The sequence below is a fragment of the Sus scrofa genome, chromosome 9 (genome assembly GCF_054392235.1).
Source record: "Sus scrofa isolate SSC_HxYL_T2T_F1_AM1 chromosome 9, Sscrofa_HxYL_maternal_Yorkshire_Landrace_v2.0, whole genome shotgun sequence".
Classification (NCBI taxonomy): Eukaryota; Metazoa; Chordata; class Mammalia; order Artiodactyla; family Suidae; genus Sus; species Sus scrofa.
In genome coordinates this window covers 11573238-11592134 of record NC_139391.1, presented here as the reverse complement: position 1 = coordinate 11592134, position 18897 = coordinate 11573238, and the positions used below count along the sequence as shown (strand labels likewise).

Genomic DNA, 18897 nt, shown 5'->3' with positions numbered 1-18897 from the left:
ACAATAAATTTGAAATGGTACAATTAACTTCTAAGGTGGGGGTGAGTTCCATTGTCCAATAAGTAATATATTTTTAACAAATTTTCTACTCTATTCTGCCTCTTTTTTGGATGCATACAGTGGCAACAACTGAGGATACCTGGATTCTATTGCTGCTTTATCTTTTTGTTTTTTGTTTTTTCTTTTTATGGTGGTACCTGCAGCATATGGAAGTTCCTGGGCCAGGGGTCAGATTGGAACTACAGCTGTGGCCTATGCCATGACCAGAGCAACACCAGATCCTTTACACACTGAGCAAGGCCAGGATCAAACCCATATGCTCACAGAGACAACCTTGGTCCTTAACCTGCTGGGCCACAATAGGAACTCCTGTTTCTGCTCTACCCTTAGGTTAGTCTGTTACTTTTGTCAAGTCATATAACTCTTCTGGTCTGTTTCTTTTCTTTCAAATGAGAAATCATATTTTATAAGACTTGGTAAAGAACAAATAAAAATCATATTCATAAAATTATTTTGATAAAAAGGTGAGTGCCTTATACTTTCAAACTCTCAGTAATATCCTACACATCTGAGGATTACAGTTTTTGGTCTCCATCTCCATATGGACTTGATGACTACTTAGACTTAGATTCAAATCTAATTAAGATTTATTGACTAACACCAGTGTTAGCAACAGTGGTTAACAGTTGTAACAATGGCACTGGTTCCTCAAGAAATAACTTTTAAATGACCCTTGGAAGGGCTGCCCCAACCCCTGTTCTCTCCCTAGTGGCTCTGAGTAATTCCAGGAATAAGCTCCATCCCAGGGAAAGGAAACTGGTAGGAACTCGGGAAGGATTTCGGTGTGGTGATTGGTACAGAATTCTAAAGAAGATAATAACTTCTTTCTAGGTTCCTGGTGAACGTTACCAGTAGCAAGTGACGTTTGAACTACCTTTAAAGGGTCAATGGCATGAGGAAAAACTTGCCAAGGCAGAGGAACAGCAGGCAAATTCCCAAATGATGAAAGGTGCAGATGTAGCGGGACGTGAATGTAATGCCGGACTGTAAAAGGAATTCTGAGTTCCAGAACAGTGCTTTGGGTAGGAATATGGCAATTTCAAAATAACCCACTTTTTCTTTGTTTTTTTTCAGGCACTTGGACTTTTGTTGTGTTGGGAAGGGAGGGAACTCTCCCTGCACTGGTGTCATAAGGTAGGACCTCAGAATCTTCATAGGAGACCTTAGGCCAGGACGGAATGTGCCTCTTTGGCACTCAAGTGTTTAAATACAGAGTTTCCCTTTCTTTGTCTCCCTTAGAAAGAAGAGATCTGCTTACCCAGTTTTAACTGAAATCATTAAATTGCTAACGGAGGGAACTGACTTACGGATGAAGCTGAATCCAGACTTTGTTTTTCCTCACTACTCCCTGTTAAACTCATTCTCTGACTCTGTTCTTCCCATCCCCATAAAATCTGAGCCATGCTCCCTTGTTTTCCCAGTCCTCTTGAGTCAGAAGATTCTCATTTCAGTCATTTAAAATTTCAGTTCATTGTAATACACCGAACTCCAACTTTATGAGACTTTAACCTTCCCCCATTTTCACATGATCCAGGCCAGGAAACCTGCAGTGGTGGGAAGAGTATAATTGTCCTTTCTCCTTTCTTCCATGAAAGCAGAGCTCAGGGGAAGGAGAGGTAGGATAAAGGAACCCTGTCCCACAAGGGGTGGGGTTGGTTCCATCAGGACCAAGTAAATGCACCATCGTTGGCTCTTTACCGCATGGACTTTGCTATGTGTATTTTCAGAGACCCTGCTGCTGAGAACCTGGACCGCACCTCTCTTGGTGGAGTCAATCCCTGAAATTTCTCTTTTGAGGTCTTTTTCACTCTCCCTTAGTTTGGAGCCCTTTACACTTACAGGAAGCATGGTTTCTCTCAGAGGATACGTATCTGGTCCCAGGAAGCAGGCATCATTGTCCCAACATCTGTGGGCACGCAGCACATTTCCAGCATAGCCTGCCTTGTTTTGTTCTGCCCTGGCCTGGAGCATCTCCAGCCACAGCTTCTTGCTGCTTATAGACTCAGGCCTGGTTTTGATACTATTCCTTGTGTTTACCTGAAATCCAGGAACATGTCTAAATCTCTGAGTGCCCCCCTTAGATCTTCTCTTACTCAAATGGGAAGCATGAACTGAAAATTAATCTTAAGAGTTAAAAATAGATGGAAGTGGATCCACAAAATCTTACGGAGGAAGAGGACATTGAAGATCGAACGTCCAGCCCTTACTGTGATCATCACGGGCTTTAGGGTTGGAACACCACGAGCAGTTAGTCACTACCAAGAACCCCTGTGGGTTAAATCATTCTGATGACCATTCCAGGTTTGTGCCTGTTAGAGAAATCGTGATTGCCTTGCCTCTGGGGGTGAGCACTGCTCCTTAGCCTCTGCCACAGCAGGATCTCATCGTTGCCTTTCCAATCAGGAATCCAGGTTCAGCAGCAGCATCAGTCACCTTTATCCAGGGATAAAGGATGGCCACTGCTGTACTTGTGAAGGATGCTGACCTTTCCTCACCCTCGTGTTTTTCCCTGTCCTCTGAGACCTCCCGTAGAACACGCCATGGAACGGGTTAGCTGCTCATAGGTGATAGCACTCCACAGACCTTTCTCAATAAATCGTTGGATTCTTTCTTCCAAGTGATACCAACAAATTGGTGACATCGCAGGTTTATTAAGCATAGGCTACTATTGAGCCAAGGTTTCAGATAACCAAACAACAATTAGAACCACTTTCAGATGCAAAATACCTGGATTCTGGTATATTGAATTCAGAGTCTCTGGGAAGTGCACACATATCAATCAGTTCAGCCTGATATAAAATTATGTTCTTTTCTCCATGTCTAACACCCTTGGAATTATTCCCACACATATTCTACAGTGCTTTGTCAGTAAATTTAACAAAGCCTCATCTCTTGAGGCATTCTGGGATCTAACTCCAGTTGTGAGTCTGTGGTCAGTGAGAGGTGCTGGAGCTGGGTATGAGAAGAGTTGACATCCCCTTGGAAAATGACTGACGTTAGTGAGCCTTTAAACCCTCGGTCTTCCAATCTCCCTGTTAAGGGAGTTTCTTTAGGGCTTGGAGTTTCAATGTATAAAGAGTAAACCTGGAGGGAAAGGGTGAGCACCAGGCCTGTAGTGTATTCCCGTCTATCCAGGCAGGCTCAGAGAGCAATGAATGACCTCAGTCAAAACTCTTTATACACAAGCTAATAATCCAACCTCCTGATAAACATACTAAAGATATTTATTAGCCAAAATGTAATAGAGGGCCTTATCTATGAAAATGTCTAACAGGATGTAACCTGGCCTATCTGGGTTGCTTACTTTAAATAAACCTGGAATATACAGATTTGCAGGGTGGGAGAAATGGCTTTTGGGAGTTATGCAATTAATGGGGTATGTAGGAATATGATGTGCCTTAACCCAAAAGACTCCTGATGTGAAGCAATGTTTCCACATACTTTGCTCAAAACACACTTCATGTTTTAAGTCCCAGAGCCAATTGTATTCTAATGCCAGAGAGGAAAGTCCTGTTTATGAGTAGCAGCACTTGACAGGATCAGATTTCTCTGAAAAAACAAGGGAGAATGCTTCATCTATACCTTATAATTGCCTGTATCCTTTCAATCATTAGTAAAATTTGGTGTTGCTTAAGATCACAGAATCTCATGGGATTCATGTGAGTCTGATCTGCCTTTTTTTTTTTTTTTTTGTCTTTTTAGGGCCGGACCCATGGCATATGGAGGTTCCCAAGCTAGGGATTGTATCTGAGCTCCACCTGCTGGCCTATGCCACAGCCGCACACAGCAACGCCATATGCGAGCTGCGTCTGCAACCTACACCACAGCTCAGGGCACTGCCGGTTCCTTAACCCACTGAGCAAGGCCATGGATCGAACCTGAGTCCTCATGGATGCTATTCAGATTTGTTTCCACCGAGCCACAACGGGAACTCCTGATTTGACTATTAAACCTTTGTTGCATAGGCTTTGCCAAAAATTTACTGATATAGATTTGTTCATGCATTTATTTTGCTAAATTTTTTTTCCATTTTTAAAAGTTTGGCAGATGTATAGTTGATTTACAAAGTTGTTATAATTTCTGCTTTACAACAGTGATTAAATTATATACATACACAGTCCGTTCTTTTTCAGATTCTTTTCCCATATAGGCTCTCACAGAATATTGGGTAGTGTTCCCTGTGCTATACAGCAGGTTTCCTGTTGACCATCCATTCCATCTACATGAGTGTGGCTATATCCCAGTTCCAAACCCCCAACCTCCATCCTAGTTTATCTAAGACTTTTGCATTGATGCGCATCTGTGTATAGGAGAGATTGGCCTGTACTTTTCATTTCTTGTGATGTCCTTGTCGAGTTCGGGTATCAGGGTTCTGTTGGTTTCATCTGACAAGTTGGAGCGCATTCCCTCTTTTTTATCCCCTGGAAGTGTTTGTTAAGATGGAAATGTTTCTTCCTTAAATGTTGGGAAATTAAACACCGAAGGTGGCAAGTCCTGGAATTATTTTGTGGGAAGGTTTAATTGTGGATTCAGTTGTTATTTCATAGATACAGAGATTATGGAGGGGAGAGAACCAGGTACTCTCTAGAGGGCAACACGGATGTGGAAAAACTACTTCCAAAGAGGAAGAACTTGGAGTTGAGTCTTCTTGATTTCAGTCTTCTTTCTCAAAAAAGGAATATCGTTCTGGACAGCAGATTTTTTTTCATCTGTTCAGCAAATATGAACTAGATGTTTACTAAGTTTCAGACGTTCTACAAGGCAGCAAGAATATAATCATAACCAAATATTGTCCTCGAGCTTATGAAGCTTACAGTCTATGGGGAAAGCCTACATTGAAAAGGCAATTCATTACAAAGTGCTATTTACTTGTGATTATATTGAGCTGTATTTAAAGACAGTGAATATCTGTGATGGCCATTGGGGAAACTAAGTGAAATACTCCCAGCAGTGTTGAGAGCCCAGCTGAAGTGGAGATGATAAATTAGTAAAGGCACTGGGCCACATTGTTGTGTAATTATTTTTTTCCAGCCATGCTGCATAGTAGCTAAATGATTAGATCCTTATAATATTGGGGGGGTTGAAGGATGGTAAGATTAAAAGGATAAGTGAGGTCCCTGAAATTGTGAGGACATGCATTTTCCAAGGACAGTTCTGATCCAAGCCTAGGAAATTATGTTCCAAGTCAGGGCAATATTCTTGTTTCCCCAGGTCCTGATTCTGCTAGTGATTGGAATATGCTCGTTTTTTTTCTGGCTCCTATTCACTTACTGGAAAGAGAGGTGGCTCACCATTGGGCTGTCCCTGCAGGTAAGCATCATCCTTTGTTCTAGCCCTGTCTGTCCAGATATGCTCAGCCTGACTTTTGGCTTCCCCCCAGGTCTTCGCTCCCTACATACACCTGGGCAGCATATCTATGATGGTTATGGTCGCCTGGCCTGTGGCCTTCTACGTGATCCATTTGGAAGGAGAAGGTATGTCACGTGGGTGGAACCTTGCCTGATCCTTTCAGCTCTGGCTTCCCTACTTTACTCAGCGCAACAAGCGTGGTAGATAGCCAGCGCAATACCACCCTGAAATTCATGTAGCTTGTTGCTCGGACACGCTCCTTCTGGTCAGACTCACAACCCTGCATGGCCCGGCATAGCATTCCCCTGACCAAGCAGTCCTTCCTCTCATGAGGGATTCTCCTACCAAAAGAGAATTCTCTGTCCGTTGTTACACATTGACTGTCTCGAAATGGATTGGAGTGGTTGGCAAGAGGGTGGAGGCAGTTTTAATTTTATTTGACAAGGGATGATAGAAGTCACAGTTCTTTAAATATTGTATTTAAATGTTATTATTTTCTACTCAAGAACCAGGTGCAGATATCCCCAGCTACATCATAGTACTTTAAAGCAGGCCCCCTCGAGTCCCGTCACATCTGGGGACCTGCAGCAGCAGAAGAAATGCCTTCCTCTGCCACTGGTTTCCTCTCCAGTCTTTGCCCTAATACCACTGAACCAAATAAGAATCAGAGCTGTACGCCAAACTGTTTTGAGAGTGGAGTTATCTCTCAGCACCCTTACTGAGAGAGCAGTAGGATCTTCTTTTACCTATGTCTCCCTTTTTGGACTATGGTTAAACAAATAATGCTGGCTTCCTGACTTGTGTGAGGATGCAGGCAAGGAAAAGACGTGTTGCATCATGTGTTTGTACCCCTGTGTGTGTGTAGGTGGAAGGTGAATGTTAGGAAATGTTTCTGGGTGCAGGAACTTAAAGGGGACAATAATAAACTCTTTTCATTTTCTAAATTTTAGCTAAAATCAGAAGATACAAGATTACAAGTAACGAAAGAAGAAGAAATAAGATGTGTAATATGATCACAAAGTTGAGAGGTTAGAGCTGGAGATCTAGATTTGAGAGTGACATAGGCGGTAATTTTTAAGTGTACAAATGGGTAAAATCCTCACAGGTCTAAAATAGTTAAGTAGGAGTTCCGCGTTGTGGCTCAGTGGGTTATGAACCCGACTAGTATCCCTGATGATGCGGGTTCAGTCCCTGGCTCCACTCAGCGGGTTAAGGATCTGGTGTTGCCATGAGCTGTGTTGCAGACACAGCTTGGATCTTGCATTGCTGTGGCTGTGACATAGCCTTGCAGCTACAGCTCCGATTTGCCCCCTAGTCTGGGAATTTCTGTATGCTGCAGATGCAGCCCTGAAAAACAAAAAAGTAAGTATTGGGAAATGGCCAGTGATAACAGGTATAATGGTCTGACTCTCTGTGTCTGTGTGTTTGTGTATGTTTGTGTGTGTGTATAAGAAGAAGAGGTAGAGAAATGCCTACTATTTATTGAAGACCTATGGTGAATCACCTGTCCTATCAGCTCTATAAGGCAGATGTCAGTAGCAAGATAGCTCCATTTTTTCAGAATGAAGAAAATGAAGACCCAGAGAGGTTAAGCACCGTGTCTGAGTCAGAATTAGAAAGGGATAGAGTCTGGTTTTGAATTCAGATTTCTTTCAACTAATTTCTCTTCCACTGTACCACCCAGCCTGAAATATAGGGCCATTTTAGGCTGATCTTAAGATCTTGAGGGCTTTTTCATAACCAGCCAAACTTCTTCTCCTTCTGAGAAAGCTTCCTTAATATTATCTCTCCTTCCTTTCCTTCTCGCCTCTTGTACAGTTCATTCCCTTATAAGTGTGCGTTTGTAATAATTTTGACTTAATAATAACAATTACTAATTAGATAGTCTTGTATTTTCAAATGAAAGTATATGGAGATGTGTCAGAAATCAGTAGTGAGTCCGTGAGTCCACAGAGTCAGCAAACCCATAGATTGGAGATTTACTGGTTTTTTGGGGGGATAGTTACTTGCTTAGGATGATTCTCCATTTCTCATTGCCTTTTTTGATCACTTTCTCCTACTTCCAACTTTTTTAGCTCTGCAAGTGGCTGTTGTATTGCCTTTTTTCCTTATCCTTTTATGTCTCTATGTGGTGCCCTGGGGGAATCATTCTCCCTGCATTCAAGAGAAGGATAAATTGGGACCCAAGCCGAGCTTCTTTGGACATAGAGGTGCACCCATGGTAGGTCTGAGCATGATGCATGTGGGTGGGTACAGGTGTGCGTGGTACATGTATGGTCGAGAGAAGGGCATATGAGAACCATAGGAACCCCTCTAGAAGTAAAGGGTTTCACCTAGGATAACAGTAATAAGGAGGTAAAGGGAGAGGTTGGCCTTGAACCCAGAGCACCTCATTCTCACTCCTTTCTCTTTATTGTGCCCAGTGACATTGCCTCAGATGAGCAGAATCCCCAAATCAGTTTGGGTAGAGAAGAATGGAGGCAGGCTCTTTGAAAAAAGAGCCAAGGGAGCCAGACTCTGCTTGCTAAAGTCCTTTTGTTACTGGGCTCCCTCTCTACCCTAAAAGGGATGTCGGCAGAACGGACTCTGAGATTAAGGGCCTCCTGTCCTTTTCTTCCACAGCTGGGGCCTGAGAATACCATGATGTCCTTTGAGAAAGCTGTTGAAGAAGGTGCCTTCGGGCTGGAGAGTGATGTACAAATAAGGTAGGAAAGCAGGGGCCAGGGTGGGAGGAGAACAGACCAATACCAAGGAAGACTCCAGCCTGGCCCCATTTATAGGGAGGGCAAGTCCTGGGGAGTTTCCTGGTGTTCACACGTGCATCTGCACACAGCACACACACACGAACCACTTCTCCTTTATGAGCCATGCATCTGACCCCTGTATGATCAGATACCCTCTGTGGAGCCTCACACACCATTCAAATTTGTCCCGGCCGCATTGCAAACCTGCTTACCACTTATCCCCACGCCCTCCCTTAGCAACCTATTGAACCAGTGTTCCCTGGGCACCTATTGTGTACCTGCTGTAAATCCCTCTTCTGAGTGTGGGTTAGGAGCAGATGAGTGAGATCGAGTCCTGCCTAAGAGCTGTTCCCAGGCAGTGAAGGAGACATGGCATGTTTACAAACAAACCCAGTGTAAGACCATTTGCGGTGAGTGCCTCCCAGAGAAGAGTAAGTCAAATGCAGTGGAACCTCAGTGGAGGAGGAAGAGGCCATCTCCTACTCTGAAAAAGATCTCTGTGCTCAGAATTGTGTTTGGGTTGGTCCTTAAAGGAAAAATACAATTTTACCAGCAGAGATGGGGAAAGATAATAGTCTGAGTAGATTCAACAGCTTATTAAAAGGTATCTAAATGAGAAATAAGTTTATAGATGAGTGAGCTAGCCTGTATGGATGCCAAAATTAATGTGCTCTGAGGACCTTGAAAACACTAAGTGAAACTAGCTAGAAACAAATAAACAAAGTAAAAAACTAATGAATGATTCTATTTATATGAAATATCTAGAAGAAGTAAATTCATAGAGACAGAAAGTGAGTTAAAGCTACCAGTACTGGGGGAAGGGAGGACTGGGAGTTACTACTTAATGGTTACAGAGTTTCTATTTGGGATAACATAAAGTTTTGGAAGTAGCTTTGTGTATGTAATTAATGCCACTGAATTGTATGCTTAAAAATGGTTGTCAAATGGAAAATTTTATGTTGTATGTATTTTACCACTGTAAAAAGTAAAAATAAATGCAGGAAAAGATAAACAATGGAAGAAGAATGGCCTTTTCAACGAGTAGCCCCAGAGTAGTTAGACATCAGATGTTAAAAAAATAGGACCCTAAACCTCATAATATAAACCAAAAAACCCCCCAACTCAAAACTGATTATAGATTTAAATGTAAAATTGTAAAACCTTAGAAAATGAAAGAGGGGGACACTTTGGGGATGTAGGGCTGGCAAAATTTTCTTAGACTTCATACCAAAGCACTACTTATAAAATGAAAAAATGATAAATGAGACCTCAAAATGAAAAACTTTTGCTCTGCAAAAGAACTTGAGAATAGAATAAAAAGAGAAGTATAGATTGGGAGACACTATTTGTAAAATATATTGTTGACAATGTGCTTTGTATCTAAAATATACAAGAAACTCTCAAAACTCAAATAGTGTAAAAAAAATCCAAATAACCCAATTAGAAAATGGGCAAAAACTAGGAAAACACATTTCACCAAAGAGGATTCATAGATGCAAATGAGCACATGGAAAGATGTCCAGCTTCATTATCTATTAGGAAAATGCAAACTAAAACTAAAATTACTACTCAGCTGTCAGAATGGCCAAGTTTAAAAAACGGAGATAACTCCAAATACTGGTGGATAAACTGGATCACATATACATTACTGGTGCAAATGTAAAATGGTATAGCTGCTGTGGTAAGTTTGGAATTTTTTTTTTTTTTTTCCCACTGTACAGCAAGGGGGTCAGGTCATCCTTAGATGTATACATTGCAGTTACAGTTTTTTCCCCCACCCTTTCTTCTGTTGCGACATGAGTATCTAGACATAGTTCTCAATGCTATTCAGCAGGATCTCCTTATAAATCTATTCTAGGTTGTGTCTGATAAGCCCAAGCTCCCGATCCCTCCCACTCCCTCCCCCTCCCATCAGGCAACCACAAGTCTCTTCTCCAAGTCCATGATTTTCTTTTCTGAGGAGATGTTCATTTGTGCTGGATATTAGATTCCAGTTATAAGTGATATCATATGGTATTTGTCTTTGTCTTTCTGGCTCATGTCACTCAGTATGAGATTCTCTAGTTCCATCCATGTTGCTGCAAATGGCATGATGTCATCCTTTTTTATGGCTGAGTAGTATTCCATTGTGTATATATACCACATCTTCCGAATCCAATCCTCTGTCGATGGACATTTGGATTGTTTCCATGTCCTGGCTATTGTGAATAGGGCTGCAATGAACATGCGGGTGCATGTGTCTCTTTTAAGTAGAGCTTTGTCCGGATAGATGCCCAAGAGTGGGATTGCAGGGTCATATGGAAGTTCTATGTATAGATTTCTAAGGTATCTCCAAACTGTTCTCCATAGTGGCTGTACCAGTTTACATTCCCACCAGCAGTGCAGGAGGGTTCCCTTTTCTCCACAGCCCCTCCAGCACTTGTTATTTGTGGATTTATTAATGATGGCCATTCTGACTGGTGTGAGGTGGTATCTCATGGTAGTTTTGATTTGCATTTCTCTTATAATCAGCGATGTTGAGCATTTTTTCATGTGTTTGTTGGCCATCTGTATATCTTCCTTGGAAAAATGTCTATTCAGGTCTTTTGCCCATTTTTCCATTGATTATTTGGCTTTTTTGCTGTTGAGTTGTATAAGTTGCTTGTATATTCTAGAGATTAAGCCCTTGTCAGTTGCATCATTTGAAACTATTTTCTCCCATTCTGTAAGTTGTCTTTTTGTTTTCTTTTGGGTTTCCTTTGCTGTGCAAAAGCTTTTCAGTTTGATGAGGTCCCATGGGTTTATTTTTGCTCTAGTTTCTATTGCTTTGGGAGACTGACCTGAGAAAATATTCATGATGTTGATGTCAGAGAGTGTTTTGCCTATGTTTTCTTCTAGGAGTTTGATGGTGTCCTGTCGTATATTTAAGTCTTTCAGCCATTTGGAGTTTATTTTTGTGCATGGTGTGAGGGTGTGTTCTAGTTTCATTGCTTTGCATGCAGCTGTCCAGGTTTCCCAGCAATGCTTGCTGAATAGACTTTCCTTTTCCCATTTGATGTTCCTGCCTCCCTTGTCAAAGATTAATTGACCATAGGTGTCAGGGTTTATTTCCGGATTCTCTATTGGAATTTTTTTATGTAATTAAACTTGCTTACCGTACAACTCAGAAATTGCACTCCTGCGTATTTAGTGCAGAGGGCGAAAATTTATGTTCATACAAAGACTTTTTCATTTCTGTTTATAGCAGCTTTATTTATAATAGGCAATATCTGCGCAACCCCAGTGTCCTTCAAGAGGTTCAAGAGACGAATGTTCAAACTGTGTTATATCCATACCATCGCGTATTACTCAGTAGTAAGAAGGAATGACTTATTGATAACATGCAACCCAATTTGTATGGGTCTTATGGGAATTATGCTAAATGAAAAGAGCCAGTCTCAAAAGGTTCCAAGCTGTATGCTTTCTTCCATATATCAGTTTCAAAATGATAAAATTAAAGTGCTTTTGAATTAATCAGTGGTTGCCTGGGATGAAGAGGAAGAGAGAGAGAGGCGGCCTATGACTATAAATGGTAATAAAAGATTGATCCTATATCTTATATCTTTACTGCTCTATATCTTGACTGTGTTTATTGCCACCTGATTCTGTACATGTGGTAAAGTGAACACATACACAAATAAGTGCATGTAAAACCAATGAAATATGAATAATGTCAGTGATTTTCAGTAATACTGTAGTATAGTCATGCAAGATGTTACTGTTGGAAAAAACTGAGTGAGGATATGTGAGATCTCACTGTATTATTTCTTACAAACACGTGTGAATCTACAATTATCTCAAAATAGAAATATTTTAAAATTTCTATTTGAATACCATCAACTTAAAAAAAAGACAATCTGATTCTAAAATTATATGGGAAAGATAGAGGAACTAGGATAGCTGTGCCATTTTGACAAAGAATAAAGTTAGAGAAATCACACTATGTGATTTTAAGACGTACTGTGTAGCCACTGTCATCCCTATAGAGCAGTAAAGAGTCAAACATATTTTTTGGTTTTTTTGGATCTATATCCAGGACAAAGAATTATTTCTACTCCCTGTCTTCCATTTGAGCTCACTCTAACCAGACTTTTCCCACACCACTTCGGCGAGCTCCTTCTATGTTACCAGTGACCTTAAACTTCCCGGACATGATGGCAAATTTTAAGTTTTCCTCTTAACCTCTCAGCATTTGAATATTCCTTCTTTTAAAGAGCATTTTCGTTATTTGGCTTCCAGAATATCGTACTCTGCTGATTTTCTTTCTTCTTAGCTGTTTCCTTTGCTCACCTCCTACCATCTTTTCTTTCCCTCAAAATGTTGGCTTTTTTGAGGTTTGCAATAAAGTATTCCTAGGGGAAGTCTTATTCTCATCCCACTCCCAAAGGGAACTTGTTTTGACTGAGTGTTCACCCCACTTTGTGAAACTACAAGCACATTGCTCTTAGGACATGCCAAACGTGTTTATATGTAATTTTGATTGGAACCTGATAGTTTTGAGAAATATTTAAAGAGGAGGGAGGCATGTCTGTACTTCAGAAGCAAGTAATATAAACAGATACTCAGCACCTGAGAGAAAGCCTATTGCAGGCCCTGATAAGAATCTATACAAAGATTTTTGGCAGCTGAGGTTTAGCATAAAAGCCAGGCCAGCCATATCCTCCCTTGAGGACCATGCAGCAACACGACTCTGGATAACACTGAATCATATTTCCTGAGGCAGTGTTGACCTCCTGGTGTGGGCCAGAAGAGAAATCTTACCACTGGAATCTGAGACAGAGAGATGAAGATCCTGATAAGCTATGTGGCCTACTTTTACTTTCCTTCCCTACCAACTCAGGCTCTACTTAGCTTTTTAAGGAAACTAAACCAACTGTTGTAACTAATGTGTGTGCATATGTGTGTGTGTGCACATGAAGGGGAGAGAGAGAATGGTAATTTCTGTCAGTATTGCTTAACTTTCAACATCCATGGTGAACAAAATATGAACTGTTTCAGTAAAGATGTGCCATGCCAGGCCATGTTAGAGCATGAGACAAAACTAAAAATCAATAATGCTAATCCTGTTTATATTTAAATTTTCATTTTTTGTTTATAAAAAAATGGATTTTATGTCAGATTTTTGAAAATATTTAAAAATAGTATTTATATTGATTATTGAATTTTTTGGTACCGCCGTTAAATTTTGCACCTGAAGTGAGTCTTCTACTACTATCTTGCTATTTGTTTTCTCATTTCCTGCCTCCTTTTAGATTAGTGGGGTAGTTTTAGGACTTTCTTTCCACTGTTGGCTTATTAATCAAACCTCTTTTTATTGGTGGTTGCACTAGAGTTATAAAATGATCTTTAACCTATCACCTCTTCCTTTAATTATACCTTTTTTCCTGTGTAAAATACAGTATTTTGACAGTGTAATTCTATTTCATCTCTCCCATCATTTGACCTGTTACTGTCATCTTACAATACATTGTTATTAATTTTTGCTATAAACAGTCAAGTAATCTTTAAAAATTAAAAAATGAGAAAAGTGTTTTTACTTTTTACTCATCATTTCAGATGTTCTTCATTCTTTCATGTAGATCTAAGCTTCCTAGTGGTATCTACATTTTTGCCTCTTTGTTAAGTATAACTATATTGACTTCAATGCTTTCATATATTCAAAACATTTTTGAATGTTGTGAGATTTGAACTTACAATCATAAATCTAGGTCCGCTGACCTATTTCATGTTTTCAGTTAGAATTATAAAGGTAAGCTGGGCCAACATAAAAATTTGCCTGAAATACTAGATGCCCAAATATTCCTTAAGCACAACAGTAATAGCACATGTATGACTATTTTAAACATATGTACATTTAATTCTTCATCTTTCCACTTGGAAGTTCACTTATTCACTGAGAAAAGAATTGTCATCTGGGTTGATTTTCTAAGTTAATATATTGTGGTGCCCTTTTTAAAATTTCAATTTAAAAAATTGCGATAAAATAAAAACCATAGGATGTACTGTCTTATCCATCTTTAAATATATAGTTTAGCATTGTTACAAATATTTATAATGTTGCTTAACTTTCAACAATCTCCACAACTCTTTCATCTTATCAAAATGTAACTCTGTACCCATTAAGCAGTGACTCCCCATTCTCTCCTCCCCCCCAATCTCAGCCCCTGGAAATCTCATTCTACTTTCTGCCTCTGTGATTTTAACTACTCTAGGTACCTCATATAAGTGGAATAATATAGTATATTTTGTATGTTACTGGCTTAGGTCATTGGCATAAAATCCTCATTTCATTCATGTTATAGCATACTGTGGAATTTGTTCTAGAAAGGATAAATAATATTCCATTGTATGTATGTACCATATTTTGCTTCTCCATTCATCAGCTGATGGACACTTGTGCTGCTTCCACATTTTAGCTGTAGTGAATAATGTGGTACTGAACGCAGATCCATAAATACCTCATCGAGACCCTGCTTTCAGTTCATTTGTGTATATACCCAGAAGTGAGATTACTGGGTCATATGGTAATTCTATTTTTAATTTTTTGAGGAAGTGCCATACTCTTTTCTACAGTGGCCATGCCACCTTATATTCCCACCAACAGTGCACAAAGATTCCAATTTCTCCATGTTCTTACCAGTAACAATAAAACCCATTGTTTTCTATTTTTTGATAGGAGCCACCTTAATCATTGTGAGGTGGCATCTCATTATAGTTTTTATTTGCATTTCCCTAGTGATTAGTGATGTTTAGCCTCTTTTCATGTGATTATTAGCAGTACAAATCTTCTTTTTAATTTTTTAAAAAAAATTTTTTATTTCCCCAATGCATATTTTTTTCCTACTGTACAGCAGGGTGACCCAGTTACACATACATGTATACATTCTTTTTTCTCACATTATCTTGCTCCATCTATTGGCTTTGGAATGGATTACCAAATCTTCTTTAGACAAATATCGAGTCATTTTTGAATCAGTTATTTTTTTGTTGTTGAGATTTAGGAGTTCTCTGTGTATTCTGGATATTAATTCCTTATCATATATAAGATTTTCAAATATTTTCTCCCAGTATGTGGGTTGCCTATTTAGACTGTCAATAGTGTCTTTTGAAGCACAAAATTTTTAATTTTCATGAAGCCAATTTGTCTAATTTTTTTGTTTTTGTTTCTGCCTTTGTTGTCATAGCAAAAAAAAAAAAAAAAACCATGGCCAATCAAACATCATGATTTCCCCTTATAGTCTCTTCTAAGCATTTTAATATTTTAAGATTTTTTTTCCTAAAGTTTGGGTGTTCAATCCATTTTGAGTTAATTTCTGTGTACGGTGTTACATAAAGGTCCAATTTCATGTGAATATCCATTTTTCCCAGCACCATTTCTGGAAAAGATTGTTTTTTCCCTGTTGAATGGCCTTGTTACTCTTGTTAAAAATCATTTGATCATACATATGAGGGTTTGTTTCTGGGCTCTCTATTCTGTTGTTGTATTTGTCTTTATGCCAGTACCATATTACTGGTGTTTTGTAGTAAGTTGTGAAATCAGGAAGTATAAGTCCTCTGGTTTCGTTCTTTTTCAAGATTGTTTTGGCAGTCTGGGATCCCTTGTGACTCCATGCATTTGAGGATGAGTTCTTCTATATCTTCAAATAATGTCATTGAGATCTTGTTAGAGATTGCACTAAATTTGTAGATTTCTTTGGGTGGTATTGACACTTTAGCAATGTTAAGTCTTCTATTCCATGAACATGGGATGTGTCTCCATTCATGTATGTCTTCTTTCACTTATCTCAGTAATGCTTTCTAGATTTCATTGTATAAGACTTTCACCTCCTTGGTTCAGTTAATCCTTTTTTTCCTGATTTTTTTAATAATGATTTTTATTTTTTCCATTATAGCTAGTTTACAGTGTTCTATCAATTTTCTACTGTATAGCATGGTGACCCATTACACATACATGTATAGATTCATCACAAGTGATTAGACATAGTTCCTAGTGCTAAACAGTAGGATCTCATTGCCTACCCATGCGAAACGCAATAGTCTGCATCTGTTAACCCCAGACTCCCAGACAATCCCACTCCCTCCCCCTCCCCCTTGGCAACCACAAATCTGTTCTCCAAGTCCATGATTTTCTTTTCTGTGGAAAGGTTCATTTTTAAAAATTTCCTCTTTGATCTTTATGATTTCCTTCCTTCTGCTGACTTTAGGTTTGGATTGTTGTTCTTTTTCTAATTCATTTAGGTGGTGGGTTAAGTTGTCAATTTGAGATTTTTCTTCTTTTTTGAGGAAGGCCTGAATTGCTATGAATTTCCCTCTGAGCATTACTTTTGCAACATCCCATAGATTGGGAGTGGTTGTGTTTTCATTATCATTTGTCTCAAGGTATTTTTAAATTTCCTTCTTGATTTCCTCATTGACCCATTCGTTTTTTGTAGTCTCCTTGTACTTAGTTTTTTCTCATTTCTTTTCATGTGGTTGGTTCCTAGTTTCATGCCATTGTGGTCAGAAAAGATACTTGAACTAATTTCTGTACTCTTAAATGTGTTGAGGTTAGCTTTGTGCCCCAGTATGTGATCAATTCTTGAGAATGTTCCATGTGCACTTAAGAAGAATGTATATTTTGATTTTTTTGGATATAATGTCCTGAAAATGTTGATTAAGTCTAACTTTTCTATTGTGTCCTTTAGGATCTCTGTTGCCTTATTGATTTTCTGTCTAGAGGATCTGTCCATTGTTGTGAGTGGGGTGTTAAAGTCTTCTACTATGATTGTATTCCCATCAATTTCTCCTTTTATCGGTTAGTATTTGTTGTAGGTATCTGGGTGCTCCTATATTAGGGGCATATATATTGATGATTGTAATATCCTCTTCTTGAATGGATCCTTTAACCATTAAATAGTGTCCTTCTTTGTCTTTTTTATGGCCTTCATTTTAAAGTCTATTTTGTCTGTTATGGGTATTACAACTCCTGCTTTCCTGTCATGTCCATTGGCATGAAATATCTTTTCCCATCCCCTCTCTTTCAATCTATATGTGTCCTTTGCCCTAAGTTGAGTCTCTTGTAGACAGCAGATTGAAGGATTTTGCTTTTCTATCCAGTCAGCCACTCTGTGTCTTTTGATTTGAGCATTCAGTCTGTTGACATTTAAGGTGATAATTGATAGATGATTATTTATTGCCATTTCAAACCTTGTTTTCCAGTTGATTCTTTGTTTCTCTTTTCTTCTTTTTTTGGAGGGTTGGATGGTTTTCATTTATTTTATGCTTGAGTGCTTTTCTTTTCAGTTTTTGTGAATGTAATGTTCAGTTTTGATTTGTGGTTGCCCTGTTTTTTAAATATGTTAACCTCTCCCTGTATCTGCTTACTTTAGCCTGATAGTCATATAGGCTCCAACACATCATTAAATTTTTTTAATTAAAAAAGAATCTAAATTTTCTTATTTTCCCTCCCATATTGTATGATTTTGTTGTCTTTTTTAAATTTTTTAAAAAACATCTTCATATTTAGATCTGTATACTGGCTTATTTGATTGCTTTCCAATTGCGGTTTCCTCCATTCCATTTCTTCTTACTTTTTTTTTTTATTTTTTAAGATTAGCTCTTTCAGTATTTCTTTTAGAAAGGGTTTAGCGCCAGAGAAAGCTCTGCCCGGCCACTGGAAGTCTGCTTCCATCGCGGGGTGGTCCTTCCAGTTCCAGTTGCCCTGGGGAAGTGCTCCCATGTCTCCCAGCAGCCGGGCTAGCCGCTCCTGCCCTCTGGAGTCTCTGTGCTTCCGTGGAGCAGCTGCCCAGCACTGCCCACTCCCTGGAAGAGCTCTGCGGCCCAGAAGCACTGGGGCAAGACCTGCATGGCCACAGGAAGTCTGCCTCCATCACAGGGCAGTCCTGCCAGTTCCGGCTGCCCTGGGGAAGATCTCCTTTGTCTCCCAGAGGCCTTGATAGCTGCACCTACACTCAGGAGGTGCTGCATTCCTGCAGAGCAGCTGCCCAGAACTGCCTGCCCCCTGGAAGAGCTCTGCAGCCCAGAAACGCCAGAGCAAGCTCTGCCTGGCCATGGGAAGTCTGCCCCCATCGAGGTGCAGACCTGCCAGTCCCACCTGCCCTCAGGAAGACCTCCTTTGCTTCAGAGTGACCCTGCTAGACCCGCCCACCCTCGGGAACCACCCCATTGCCTCAAGACCAGCCAACACTGCCAGCCCACAGGAAACACTCCACAGAAGTGCCAGGGCAAACCCTGCCCAGCCATGGGGAGTACACCTCCATCAAGAAAAAGAAAATAACAAGCAAGATGAAGAAGCTCAGAAACCATTCCCAGTTAAACAAACAGGAGAACTCACCTAAAGCAGTCAACAATGAAACAGACCTCTGCAGTCTGACAGATTTGGAGTTCAAAAGGGAGATAGTGAAAATACTGAAGGAATTAAGAGAAGATATGAACAGTAATGCAGACTCCCTCAGAAAGGAACTGGAAAATATAAGGAGGAGCCAAGAAAAGCTAGAACATTCATTAGCAGAGATACAAACTGAGCTAAGGGCAGTAAAAACCAGAATGAATAATGCAGAGGAGTAAATTAGTGATGTGAACATAGAATAATGGAAATCACCCAAACAGGACAGCAGACAGAAAACCAAATGAAAAAATATGAAAGCAATATAAGAGACCTATGGGATAATATAAAGTGGGTCAATCTATGCATAATAGGAATTCCAGACAGAGTAGAAAAAGATAA

General features: G+C 39.7%; 1 protein-coding gene across 6 annotated transcripts in view; it reads left to right on the top strand.

Moving 5' to 3' along the window:
• The window catches only part of LOC100525597 (glycerophosphodiester phosphodiesterase domain-containing protein 4-like), a 164574-nt gene that overhangs the window by 72629 nt on the left and 73048 nt on the right, over nucleotides 1-18897 (top strand). For all 6 annotated transcript variants that reach the window (XR_014814766.1, XM_084975438.1, XM_084975440.1 and 3 more), the window contains 6 exons: nucleotides 1135-1194; nucleotides 5272-5370; nucleotides 5441-5534; nucleotides 6360-6437; nucleotides 7485-7630; nucleotides 8032-8114. Coding sequence is in view for 5 of the 6 variants with exons in the window: in XM_084975438.1 (XP_084831564.1) it covers nucleotides 1135-1194; nucleotides 5272-5370; nucleotides 5441-5534; nucleotides 6360-6437; nucleotides 7485-7630; nucleotides 8032-8114 (560 nt within the window). In the remaining variant the exon portion in view is untranslated. The remainder of the gene's footprint in view (nucleotides 1-1134; nucleotides 1195-5271; nucleotides 5371-5440; nucleotides 5535-6359; nucleotides 6438-7484; nucleotides 7631-8031; nucleotides 8115-18897) is intronic.